General features: G+C 44.8%; 1 protein-coding gene across 2 annotated transcripts in view; it reads right to left on the bottom strand.

Moving 5' to 3' along the window:
* Window positions 1-12,882, bottom strand: part of SEMA3B (semaphorin 3B) — a 540,590-nt gene that overhangs the window by 80,078 nt on the left and 447,630 nt on the right. For both annotated transcript variants that reach the window (XM_078661260.1, XM_078661259.1), the window contains exon 8: window positions 5,099-5,241. In XM_078661260.1, the coding sequence (XP_078517386.1) occupies window positions 5,099-5,241 (143 nt within the window). The remainder of the gene's footprint in view (window positions 1-5,098; window positions 5,242-12,882) is intronic.

Raw genomic sequence — 12,882 nt, 5'->3', positions numbered from 1 at the left:
AAGCAAGCCGGGCCGAAGACGGCTGTAATGCCAGAAACCGGTCCCTGGAAGCTTGTTTCCTTTCCAGTAAAGAATTGGCTTGGTAGTTTGGTCTGCCCTGTTCCCATGATGCACTGGGCCAGGGTCAGACTAATTTGCATATAGCCAGGTTCTGAGCTGGGATGGTGCAGTGAGCTAAAAAACGGTGATGGATCAAGCCCTGATCTTTTGACTGGGTAGGAGTGTTCTGCTTAATTCAGATGCTCTGTCCATCACCACCCCCTTTTCTGAATCGTTTTGGCCACTATAGGAGTGGAAGGGTATGCTCAGACATGAGTCCCTTGCTCACTGCACCATCAGGATTCAAGCAAGCCGGGCTGAAGACGGCTGTAATGCCAGAAACCGGTCCCTGGAAGCTTGTTTCCTTTCCAGTGAAGAATTGGCTTGGTAGTTTGGTCTGCCCTGTTCCCATGATGCACTGGGCCAGGGTCAGACTAATTTGCATATAGCCAGGTTCTGAGCTGGGATGGTGCAGTGAGCTAAAAAACGGTGATGGATCAAGCCCTGATCTTTTGACTGGGTAGGAGTGTTCTGCTTAATTCAGATGCTTTGTCCATCACCACCCCCTTTTCTGAATCGTTTTGCCCACTATAGGAGTGGAAGGGTATGCTCAGACATGAGTCCCTTGCTCACTGCACCATCAGGATTCAAGCAAGCCGGGCCGAAGACGGCTGTAATGCCAGAAACCGGTCCCTGGAAGCTTGTTTCCTTTCCAGTAAAGAATTGGCTTGGTAGTTTGGTCTGCCCTGTTCCCATGATGCACTGGGCCAGGGTCAGACTAATTTGCATATAGCCAGGTTCTGAGCTGGGATGGTGCAGTGAGCTAAAAACGGTGATGGATCAAGCCCTGATCTTTTGACTGGGTAGGAGTGTTCTGCTTAATTCAGATGCTCTGTCCATCACCACCCCCTTTTCTGAATCGTTTTGGCCACTATAGGAGTGGAAGGGTATGCTCAGACATGAGTCCCTTGCTCACTGCACCATCAGGATTCAAGCAAGCCGGGCCGAAGACGGCTGTAATGCCAGAAACCGGTCCCTGGAAGCTTGTTTCCTTTCCAGTAAAGAATTGGCTTGGTAGTTTGGTCTGCCCTGTTCCCATGATGCACTGGGCTAGGGTCAGACTAATTTGCATATAGCCAGGTTCTGAGCTGGGATGGTGCAGTGAGCTAAAAAATGGTGATGGATCAAGCCCTGATCTTTTGACTGGGTATGAGTGTTCTGCTTAATTCAGATGCTCTGTCCATCACCACCCCCTTTTCTGAATCGTTTTGGCCACTATAGGAGTGGAAGGGTATGCTCAGACATGAGTCCCTTGCTCACTGCACCATCAGGATTCAAGCAAGCCGGGCCGAAGACGGCTGTAATGCCAGACAACCGGTCCCTGGAAGCTTGTTTCCTTTCCAGTAAAGAATTGGCTTGGTAGTTTGGTCTGCCCTGTTCCCATGATGCACTGGGCCAGGGTCAGACTAATTTGCATATAGCCAGGTTCTGAGCTGGGATGGTGCAGTGAGCTAAAAAACGGTGATGGATCAAGCCCTGATCTTTTGACTGGGTAGGAGTGTTCTGCTTAATTCAGATGCTCTGTCCATCACCACCCCCTTTTCTGAATCGTTTTGGCCACTATAGGAGTGGAAGGGTATGCTCAGACATGAGTCCCTTGCTCACTGCACCATCAGGATTCAAGCAAGCCGGGCCGAAGACGGCTGTAATGTCAGAAACCGGTCCCTGGAAGCTTGTTTCCTTTCCAGTAAAGAATTGGCTTGGTAGTTTGGTCTGCCCTGTTCCCATGATGCACTGGGCCAGGGTCAGACTAATTTGCATATAGCCAGGTTCTGAGCTGGGATGGTGCAGTGAGCTAAAAAACGGTGATGGATCAAGCCCTGATCTTTTGACTGGGTAGGAGTGTTCTGCTTAATTCAGATGCTCTGTCCATCACCACCCCCTTTTCTGAATCGTTTTGGCCACTATAGGAGTGGAAGGGTATGCTCAGACATGAGTCCCTTGCTCACTGCACCATCAGGATTCAAGCAAGCCAGGCCGAAGACGGCTGTAATGCCAGAAACCGGTCCCTGGAAGCTTGTTTCCTTTCCAGTAAAGAATTGGCTTGGTAGTTTGGTCTGCCCTGTTCCCATGATGCACTAGGCCAGGGTCAGACTAATTTGCATATAGCCAGGTTCAGAGCTGGGATGGTGCAGTGAGCTAAAAAACGGTGATGGATCAAGCCCTGATCTTTTGACTGGGTAGGAGTGTTCTGCTTAATTCAGATGCTCTGTCCATCACCACCCCCTTTTCTGAATCATAGTAGGATGTGGGCATATCAAACAGGAATGTGTGCCACGTCGAATCTTCACTTTGTTCTTCACCAAAACACGCAGCCTGCAATGGCAGTGTGTGTGTGTGTCAGGGTACATGGCCTCTAAGGGTGGCACAATAAGTGCTCCAGCCCTTAAAGGCCTTCCCGTGCCACAGTGTCTATGGTACCTTTCCAAGGGACCTACATGTGACCAGAGAGTTGCCAATTTGGGTGTTCAACAGTACATATTTAGGGAAAGAACATAGGCCCTGGGTATTTGGTTGTCAGGAACCCAGGGCACACTTAGTCAAAGAGCATCAACATCAGGCAAAAAGTGGAGGCAACCATGCAAAAAGGGGCACTTTCCTACATGGCCTGTCGACAACCATGCTACAAAGGCAGATTTAGAGCATTTAGGAAGGGGGAATGGGTAATACATGTCAGAAATAGGTTTACCAGAGATGAGTGGGGCTTTGGATTCCATAACTATAGGCTCTCACTTCTTCATGAACTTAGTTTATGTGATTGTGCTTAAATGTGGAGTACATGGAAATCATGCATCCTATTAATTGTGTCCTCTGCAAGGGACACTTTGCATTCAACACAAACTGGATGATCCCTGGACAAAATTAGAGCCATTCAGTTTCGCTCTCATTGGAGCAGCGCACGAGTCTGTGCCTCACAGATACTATAACTGTGCAGTTCTGGATGCAATCTACATTTAGGTGAGCAACCTAAATGATTGCTTTCAGATTTACCTAGTGCTAGCTTACCCCCTGCTCAGGATGCTTGAAATAGGTGGGGCCGATCCACATCCCAGTGGTCATGTATTGCCTCCCCTTTTGTGTTGAGCTATGCAGGGGGTAAGATAGCACTTGGTAAATCTGCACTTTAGCACTCCCACTGCTGCTCACAACAGTTTTAAAATGATCAAATCTCCTGCTGTACTCTCTAGGGTCGGGCATCGCCCAGCGTTTTTAGAATATTTTATCACTACTCTCTGCACTGGGCGGCTCTAAAATGTATTGCTTGGACTGCATAAGGCCAGCCTGAGAAATACAAGTTTGTGACCTGTTTTTTGATTAGCATCGATTGTCATCTGTGGCTCCACAACTGGTCTGTATTTTGCGCAATTTGCACATGGTTTGTAAATCTTTGCGTAAAAGCCAGACTCGTTTTATGCACCGACTGTTATTTTAACCACTTTTTAAATATGGTTCAGCGGAACATTCTCAGCACGCTGTCTGCAGACCTGTCCTGCAACAGGTCCATGTTCTGCGTATCTTGCACATTGCTCTAACCCTATGCCCAAAGGTTTGTTTTGCTTCGTGCTCTGTTTGTCTCCTATTCATTTAGCAAAATAAGACTCTGCTGAATCTGCTTTGCTGATATTTAGCGATGCCTTGACTATATGGTTTTATTTAGAAAGTCGTATATCTTCATGCTTTTTACTGTTTGTAAAGGTTTTTATTAACCATACAATAAAATTGACTATCTAAATAATAAATAAAACGTTACAATAAAAAAAACCTCTTCTCTTCAAACAGTGACTTTTATTATGTTATTACTTCTGTTGTACAATGTTTAACGCCTAATATTAGCCTTGACTGGGTGACCACCGTACCTTTAGGGGAGTTAAATATAAAAGAGGACTAGTTAGCTGTGCAATTGCACTCGATGCACTGTGACACCAGAGGTAAACTTCTGCTACTCACTAGAGAAAGGACACTAACCATTGACTGCCTGTGGTCAACTAAAACTCCTTTAGAGTGCTCAACTCTCCAAAGGCTGCACTCAAATAGTGAAGGCTTACTCTATGAGATGGTTTGTTTTGCAACTCTTAATGACAAAATGGGGGTTTATTTTCAGAGCTATCAAGAACTTAGGGGCTCATTGTGACGCCGCCTGCCATCGTTGAGGTGCTGTGACCGCCCGCCAGAAGTGCTGCAGTCCCACCACACATATTAGGATGCGCCTGCTAGTGGGCTTTTAACATTGCGGACGGTGCTGCTGGCTGCAGAACCATACGCAATGTTAAAAGGGCGTGCACTGCATTTCCCTGCACTACGTAGCAGTCACCACTCGGTGCCTGCCACCTGGTGCATGGAAATGTAGGGGGGTACCATGGGTAGCCCCCAGTGCAGTGACACCCCCCCCCAACAAGGGGGGCCCGCAATGGGCTCCAGAACTCAATCCCCACATGCCTTTCCATGGTGGCATTGCCGCCCTGGAAAGGCCTTTCTAAACCCACATCCTACTTTGGTGGACAGTGCCTAGCGCCACCATTTTAGCGGCCTGGAACCGTCCGCCAGGCAATCGGTGCAATTGCCGTTGGCGGTGAAGTGGCGGACGAACTTTGCGTCCGCCGCAGTACCCACCGCCATCCTAATTTGGCAGTGGGAAATAGGCTTGTGATGGCGGAAGGACCGCCACCAAATGACCTCCTTAGTACTGGTAGAGCGAGAGATATCCGAGGCAAGGACCGAGAGGCATTCCCAAAATTGTGCACATAGCCAGAACCAGCACAGTTTGTGGTGCTGAAGACAAAGCTTCAGGTATGTTTTGAAAACTGTGCAGAAATCCAGTACTGGCACATTGGTAGTGTTGCAGTTTGGCACTTTGCGGCGATTCTCAGAATGCGTGTAGGTGCCCACTACCAGCACAGTTAGTGGTGTTGGAGATGAGGCTTGAGGTACACTGCCACATTACATACCCGAGTGCCCAGCACAGTGCTACAGGAGTGAAAGCATAAAATCCCCTTCTTACCCTGCAGACCTGTCCGATGCGGGAGTAAGAAGGCTTCCCCGTTCCCTGCCCCTCCACAGCTGTCTCCCGGAAGAAAAAGTAGATTTTGTCATCATCTGGGTTTTCACTCTCTGGGATCCAGAACACATTTACAAATCGAGGCTCTGTGGAAAACAAACAACAAAAAACTCAATTAGAACCAGAGGTGGGCAAAACAGAGCAAATGTGTCTCCATTCGGTTCATGCAATGTGCCCAAAATGCCAGCATTTTCTGAAACTGTTGTAACAGTTATCATATTTGGGAGAATGAAATCTGTACAAAAGGAACTTTTGTTTGCAGAATTTTTATGGGAACCAGTTTGAAAAGTACTGAGATGTTTCTTAATTATTCTTAAAAGACTTTTCACAGAAATCGGTATATTAAGAGGATTTGCTATGCATTAATGGTGTACTTCTTGGAATTCTTTGCATGTTTGTTAGCACAGTACTGCTGTGAAATAGAGCTGCTCACAAAAGTCAGTGTTGGCTGAGATTGTTTTTCGTGGGTGTTGTACTTGAATTTCTTTGCATTTTTATGTAGCGGATGTAGGGGATGGTGGCGGGGAGCCGAAAAAAATAAAAATACTTACCTGTGGGTCCCCAGCCGCCAACTCTCGTCCGTACGCACTGTATCCTGCCTCCCATAAACATTCAGGCTCCCAGACTGCCCTAGCCAATCATGACGCTGCCATACAGCAGCCTTGTGATTGGTCTGAGCGCCGTGGTACGACGCTCAGGGAGGGGCTGGGAGCCTGTGCATGTTCTCCACCCAGGCTGTACAATACAGCCGGTGGAGAACATGCACCACAATTGTGCCAACCCAAGACGGCAGGCCAAACCATCATGTGCACTTATAATGCAGCCACCACTCCTCCCCCTGCAAGCGTCACGCGAGCCCAGCTCCGCCCTGCCCTAAAGTGGAGCGTAAATGCAGACTAAAAATACAATGATAATAACGTTCTGCATTTATCATTTTATTTTTACTTTGCTCTACTCTTAGCGCATGGGGGCAAAGCTCCTACACCTTAGCGGAGGAGCCTCCCCTGCACCTCAGCAGCATAATAAAGCTGTTTGATCATTTTACACAATTACAATTAAAGACTGTAAAATGTTACATAATAAAATGTACTAAAAATAATTTGATTAATAAATAAATCCATATTTGTAAAGCATGAATGACTCACCCTTACGGGTCTCAAGGCGCTGGAGGCCATCGTGGAAATTAAGTGAGCTATTGCCCAGAGTCACAAGGTGCTGGGCTGAGCTGCCGCCGGAGCCGGGGATTGAACCGTGAACCCTGTGCTCGAAAGTCAGCTGCCCTGGCCGCTGCACCACACCTCTACACATGACACATTAATGACACAGGCCTGCTAGGATCCGTTTGCCAGTCATCAGGCCACGTTAACAGAACTTTGCTTCTAGTATGAGAACAGCAAACAAATATCTTGCTTTTATGCTGGCCTCCCTCCAGACAATGATGTCAAGTTTGGATCAAATGAATCGAGTACAGATAGCAGAATTAAAATATTCTGTGCACAGTTCTCAAACGATGACTTTGAAAGTCACGGTATTCACGGGGGCATTTACACCCAATCACTGAGAACATTTATAACATTTCTGGATTTCTTAAAGAATTAGAAGAGTACTGGGAAGTAGTGGCTTCAAAAGTTCCTAGAAGCGCTCACATGTGTCTCCATTGACATAAAACAATATGTACAAGTTAACATTTGCGTTTTGTACCATTTTCGTTTCTCCGCTAGGGAACTACTTCTCAGACGAAGAGAATTTCCATCTCTTACAACACCATCAATTTTCTGAGTGTTTCAACCCATTCTCACCATTGCCAGTTTCTGGGTGGGAAACTACCCACCCTATAAATCCTATCCCCATGAGAGATTTTTTCACATAGAAATTCCACTATAAGAGCGGTGGGGCCAGGTGGGGGAGATTTCGACAGACGACAACAAGGGAAAATTCATTATTTATTTAATTTTTCCACATGATCGTCAGTCGAAATCCTGCCGACCCGGCCTCACTGTCCCAGCGCTCTTATATGCACGGTAGCGTATGGGGCTGACCATTATCCTGACTAATGTCTCAACAATTGTCCTCCTCAGTTTCTCCTGTGGACCATCTATTCCTCTTAGAGTTTATGTCTGACTGATCAGGTGGCTGCCTTGTGGATGGATGTGAGCTGATCCTCTTATAGCAGACAAGGATTGGCCAGCACAGTTAACTATTTAGCTGGATGAATACTGTTCTTTATTTACAGATCACCTGCTACAACTCTGAAATCATCACTTTTTAGTCATGTCCTCCCTCTGTCATATAGACACTGACCGACCTTGATTTAGTATGGTATGATTCACAGGAAAAGGAGTAACTTAACTAGTCTGAGGTTTACATTCTCATTCAAACCAGCACTGCCAAGTGGCCTATTAGCTCTGCCAATGCTGTGCAGCATAGACAAAAAGAAAATGCTTTTTAAAAGCATTGGCAAAAAGCAAAATGATTTTTAAGCATTTTTTTCTGATGCTGTTCAGAATCGGCAAAAAACAAACAAAAGGAAACAAAATATGATGACGCAACGCAAACTTGAGCGAATATGCACAGCATGCATTTGTGAAAGCAGAGCTGCCCGGTGGCAAATGGGAGCTGTAGGACACTCAAAAATGTGTAAAAAATAGCAATGGTGGAGTTTAACAAAGAGGTGGGGAGGAGGGGGCAGTACCACCTTTCTACTAGCCAGACGCTTTCCTTCCCCGGTAACATCAACATCCCAGGACTATACCTACGACTGCAAGAAATCCTGTAGACTGAGATATAAACCATGGTCAAAAGACCTAACTGTGGTGGCGTGATGCGCAAAAAAAACAATTGATTAAGCCCAAATCTTTGTGACTGGGGTGAATGTTTGCATTGTTCAGCATTTTGTGCATCATTTGTTCTTTTTGCTTTCATAGCCCTAAGTGGGAAGGGAATGCCTAGACGTGGGTCCCGGGCTCACTGCACCACTGGATTCAAGCTACCCTGGCTGATGAGGGGTGATACACCGAAACCGGTCCGATGATGCCTGTTTCCGGTCCAGGGAGTACCCGGCTTTGCAATTTGGGCTGGACTGTTCCCACGAGGAGCAAGCAGGGTCAGGGCTGAGTTGCATATGGCTGGGTCCAAACTGGGGTGGCGTGGTGAGCAGAAAAACAATGAATTGAACTCAAATAATTGTGACTGCGGTGAATGTTGTATTGTTCAGCTTCTGTTAATCATTTGGGTTTTTTGCAAACGACCTGCAAGCACCACTGTTCATGGATTCTGATTCTATAATGTACATACTTAATTAGCGCTCATAGAGGATGTGAACATCTAAGTAGATAACAGCTCTTGAAAATGGCCCCCCAATTGACTTTGTTTTTTCTCTGAACTCAGAGAAGCAGGCAAATGGGGTTTTGTTTAAAGCCGATTCATATTTAGACACTCTGATTAGTGGACATTTTCAGTGAAAAGTACTATATTACCTAAAGTTCTTTATCTGGTGATGATCGAACACACTGATAGAAAAAGTGTTAGGGCAGCTAAAGTCAACACTTTGGAAGTTATTGGAACTTCAGTAGGTTTGATCTCAGACGAATGGCTGGCATATGTGAATATCAAATACTTAGTACCTTTATGTCTCAGTATAAGTGACTATTTCAAGGTGAGCAATGTACAACCGGAGTCCATAAGGTCAAGATCCATACCATATTTTCAGGAGAACCACTGACTAAGTAAATGAGTACTATTTAATAGTATACCAATATGTTGGATTTGAGCAATCTGAAAATCTGCCCTGGATTCGGCCCATCCGAACTTATGTTGGACACTACTGCATTAGACATTGCCCACAGAAAGTCTCAACTCAACCCCAGCTAATTCAAGCTTGAGTTAAGGAATTATGATTATCACTCAGTATTCTTATAAAAGCTGGCTACAACTATCACTTCAATTGCAATTAAGGAGGCAGATGCAACTTTAGGAAACCCCATCTGGTCAGTTATGATTTGTTTATTCTCCTTCCAGTTGATGGCATATTTGTATGTGGGTATCTTTGTTCCAACATGGAGAAAATTCCCGCTGAATCTAATTATATATGTAAACTGGTTACTGTTATCTTATAATATGTGTTGTTTTCATCTGGTGATTTTGTTTCCTTTGTGTTTTTACTTTGCTTACATAGTTGAGTGGCCAAAAGACACTTGTGCTGGAAATGCATCGAGTAAAATCCATTTGTAACTAGTTACCTTTAAATTCCTCCAAAGATCTTAAGATGTAAGGAGGGGGTGCAGGATTGTGTCCCAGCTATGTAAATCCCTTAAACCTTAAAAACGCATTGAGGACTGGGAAACATCTGGCAAGCTTGTCAGCTGCAGTGCATCAACACGAGGTGTGGAAAGCAAGACTTCATCAGTTTAAAATCACTACAGAAGTAGGCACCTGGGGTCTGGTGCAGGTGTGAAGATTACGTTTCAATATCAGGCAGGATTTTAGAAACCGTGGTCTATGTGCTTCTAATCTGCCTGTGCTTTTTGAATTTTGAGTGACACATTTTGAGACTAGACACATTTTGAGACTAGACAAATTTTGAGTCAACCGTTACGGGCATGTGATGTTTCCATCATTCAGGTTGCAGAGTTAATGCTCTGGCATGGTACATCCTGGTGACTAGTTAGCATAAGATGTAAGAACTATGCAGCAAAGCAGCACTGCATAAGGCACAGCTGATATATAACCATGCCTATTATCCTTGAATGAACTTGGAATTACTATATTTACACATTTTACAATTATTTATGTTTATATATCTGGATATTTATAAAAATTGATAACGTGTTTCCTGCAGGGCCGGCTTTAACGGTGGTGGCTCCCGGTGCGACAATGTTTGTTGGTGCCCCCCCCAGTGACCACCTCCGTCATGGATTCTCTTACCAAAACCTTTTAACAGTGCCCCTCAAGTCTCCCTAACCACTCTCTCTCAGATGCATTTAACTAGTAAAATAGCGGCACTCATGCGGATGTATGTTGTTTCAACGCATGCTTTTACCACGCATGCTGTTACAACGCAAGTTTTACAACGCAAGCAATTACAACGCATTGCTTTGGGGGTTGCTGGATAGTGAATAGTTTAATTTACTATTCCAAATCCAGTCTCCGTGGATAGTAGGGAAGGTGTTGGATAAATTAAACTATTACTTATCCTAGAGCGCCCCCCAGTGCAATGCGTTGTAATGGTTTTCGTTGTAAAACCTGTGTTGTAAAAGCACTGCGTGGTAAAAGTTGCGTGGTAAAGGATGTTTCCCCACTCATGCCAGTGTAGGGTGCCAGAGCATTTGCATCACACACACATTACACAGAGACAATCAAACATACCTGTGTAAATCACTGTATAGGAAATGTTACATAAGACAGAGGACAAGAAGGTGTAGGAGTGATATGTCATCCATACTGGTAGGCAGTATATTTTAAGAGTGCTTGGTCTGAAGAAGCACAAACTCAGAATTTAAAACGAAACACCATAGTTGGAGGTTCTCTTTAATAATAATAATTGATTTCTACCCAAATGAACCCTTTTCTCAACATTAATCTATGCTCTAATCTATACTTTGCAGTGTGGATATAGTTCTTTGATGACACTTAATAGGACACTGTTCTATATTAGGATTTTAACTTATAACTTGCAAGTAACAAAAGGATGCCTCTTACAAAACAAGTAACCCACTGGCCCATTTACATTATATGCACTTTGTGATCTGCATGGTACACATTCTTTACATTAGGCATATTAACCCCCTCACTACTTTGGGTCAAAACCAAAACTAGACAAAACTCAGATCTCTCTCCAGGAAGAACATTAATCACCGGAGTTATCTTGACATTTTTATTCTTGCTTGGAAATTGCTGGAGGCAAGAAACGCGGCAGCAGCTGCTTTTAAAACCATAGCAAACATGCAAATTTGGTGCCACCTGAAGTCAGCCCCCGGTGCAGTGGCACCGGTTGCACCGCCCTAGTGCCAGCCCTGGTTTTCTGGGATAGGTTTTAATCTTTGTATTTGCTCTTTCAATTACTCTGATGCAGCAAATGTAAGTTATTTTCATATGATACATAACAGGTGAATTACATTACTTTACTCCACAGTCTATGTTCACTGAATTACAATTATGAAAACATTAGCGAACTGTGGGGCATATTAGCAAGGGCATTATCGCCACTTTAGCGGGACTTTTTCTGACTAAAGCGGCAATAATTTTATTGCCCTATTAGCAAGCTGTCGCTAACGCGACAGCTTTTAGGCGATAGCGACCGGTTTGGGGCCCGCTTTGCATGTCAGCGATATTTATCGCTAATGACATGCAAAGTGGGCGTACCCAACCTGTTAGCGACTGAAAGCAGTCGCTAACACAGCTATCGCCTATTAGCAAGGCAGGCAAAGCGATAGTAAAATTCACGCTAAGCGTGAATATCACCAAAACCTGACGCCTGTTCAGACCACTTCTTAACCTGTATATCCAATGGGAGGTGGATATTCAGGTTAAGTCCCTATTAGCGTTAATGCCTGAATATCGCTGGATTTCCGGCGATATTCACGCATTGAGCCGCTATCGCCGGATATTTTATCGCTTTTGAGATAAACGTTGCTAATAGCACGTTATCTCAGCGATAATATCCTGCGACGCGCATCGATAAAAAAAAATGCGCTAAGCTCATTTAGCGATAAATATCGCTATTTGTTGCTAATATGCCCCTGTGTTTTTTTCTTTGTTCCGCTTACTCGTTATAATGTATATCGACAGAAACATATGCTGTTTTTCACACATGAGTTTATGGTCAATACATTTAACACTGTTTTTCGAACACTAATAACATTTGAAAATATCTGGACTAGCATGCACTTTTACTATTTGTTCTACTGAGGGGTTCAGGCTATTTTATTTGAGTTTAGCAAAACAGCAAGGGGTTGTTTTACAAACATGCCACAAGATGGCAGCAGAAATCCACCTGCTGCGATGCTCTATTCATCTGAACATTCCTCTGATAAGGACGCCTCCCCTTAGTTCCAGGGCGCCGCTGAAGTCATTCCTGTTATAGCAACGTTCTCCTGATAGCTTAATCTTTCTACGGTCCCAAAGGGTTCCTCCCTGTGTAAGTAACTGCTGCTGGAAGCACCTTCCCTGAAGTAGCAATGTCTCCCCGCACGCTCCCCTAACGCGTTCTATTGACGCAGACATGCGTGCTCCAAGTGCAGCCACTGTGGGGTGGTGGCGATGAACGAGGCCAGAGGTTGAACAGATCACACGTCTCATTCTCAGAAGGGGGGGCTACTCAGGGGGGAAGCAAGAGATGTCATACCCTGTGGTGGAAGTCTGCATTCCAGCTGTCTGTGGTGTTACTAAACTAAATCTTTGACTATAGCTGAACCAATCTCGGCCTCTCCCCCCATAAATCTAGTGCTTAACTTGTAGAACAAATGAGCCGGAGCCCTCCTTAGGAGGACACTGCAGTTTGCACCACACATTGCCACTACACAACCACTAACCATCATCACACTGCTATAAGTGCGACTGTTCAAGGCCACCAAAGCTTTAAGAAAGGCTTGGGTGGCAGGTAATAGTTGTTTTTATTGTATATTTAATTAACAAACAACTGTTTTTCTGCTCATCTTTAAATTACAAAAGCAGCGCCACCACGTGGCAGCTGTCATAAGCGCAGGTTCCCACAATTAAGAGCCGGTGCC

The sequence above is a fragment of the Lissotriton helveticus genome, chromosome 9 (genome assembly GCF_964261635.1).
Source record: "Lissotriton helveticus chromosome 9, aLisHel1.1, whole genome shotgun sequence".
NCBI lineage: Eukaryota > Metazoa > Chordata > Amphibia > Caudata > Salamandridae > Lissotriton > Lissotriton helveticus.
The sequence above is the reverse complement of the archived record's forward strand: the minus strand, read 5'-3'. Positions and strand labels throughout refer to the sequence as shown.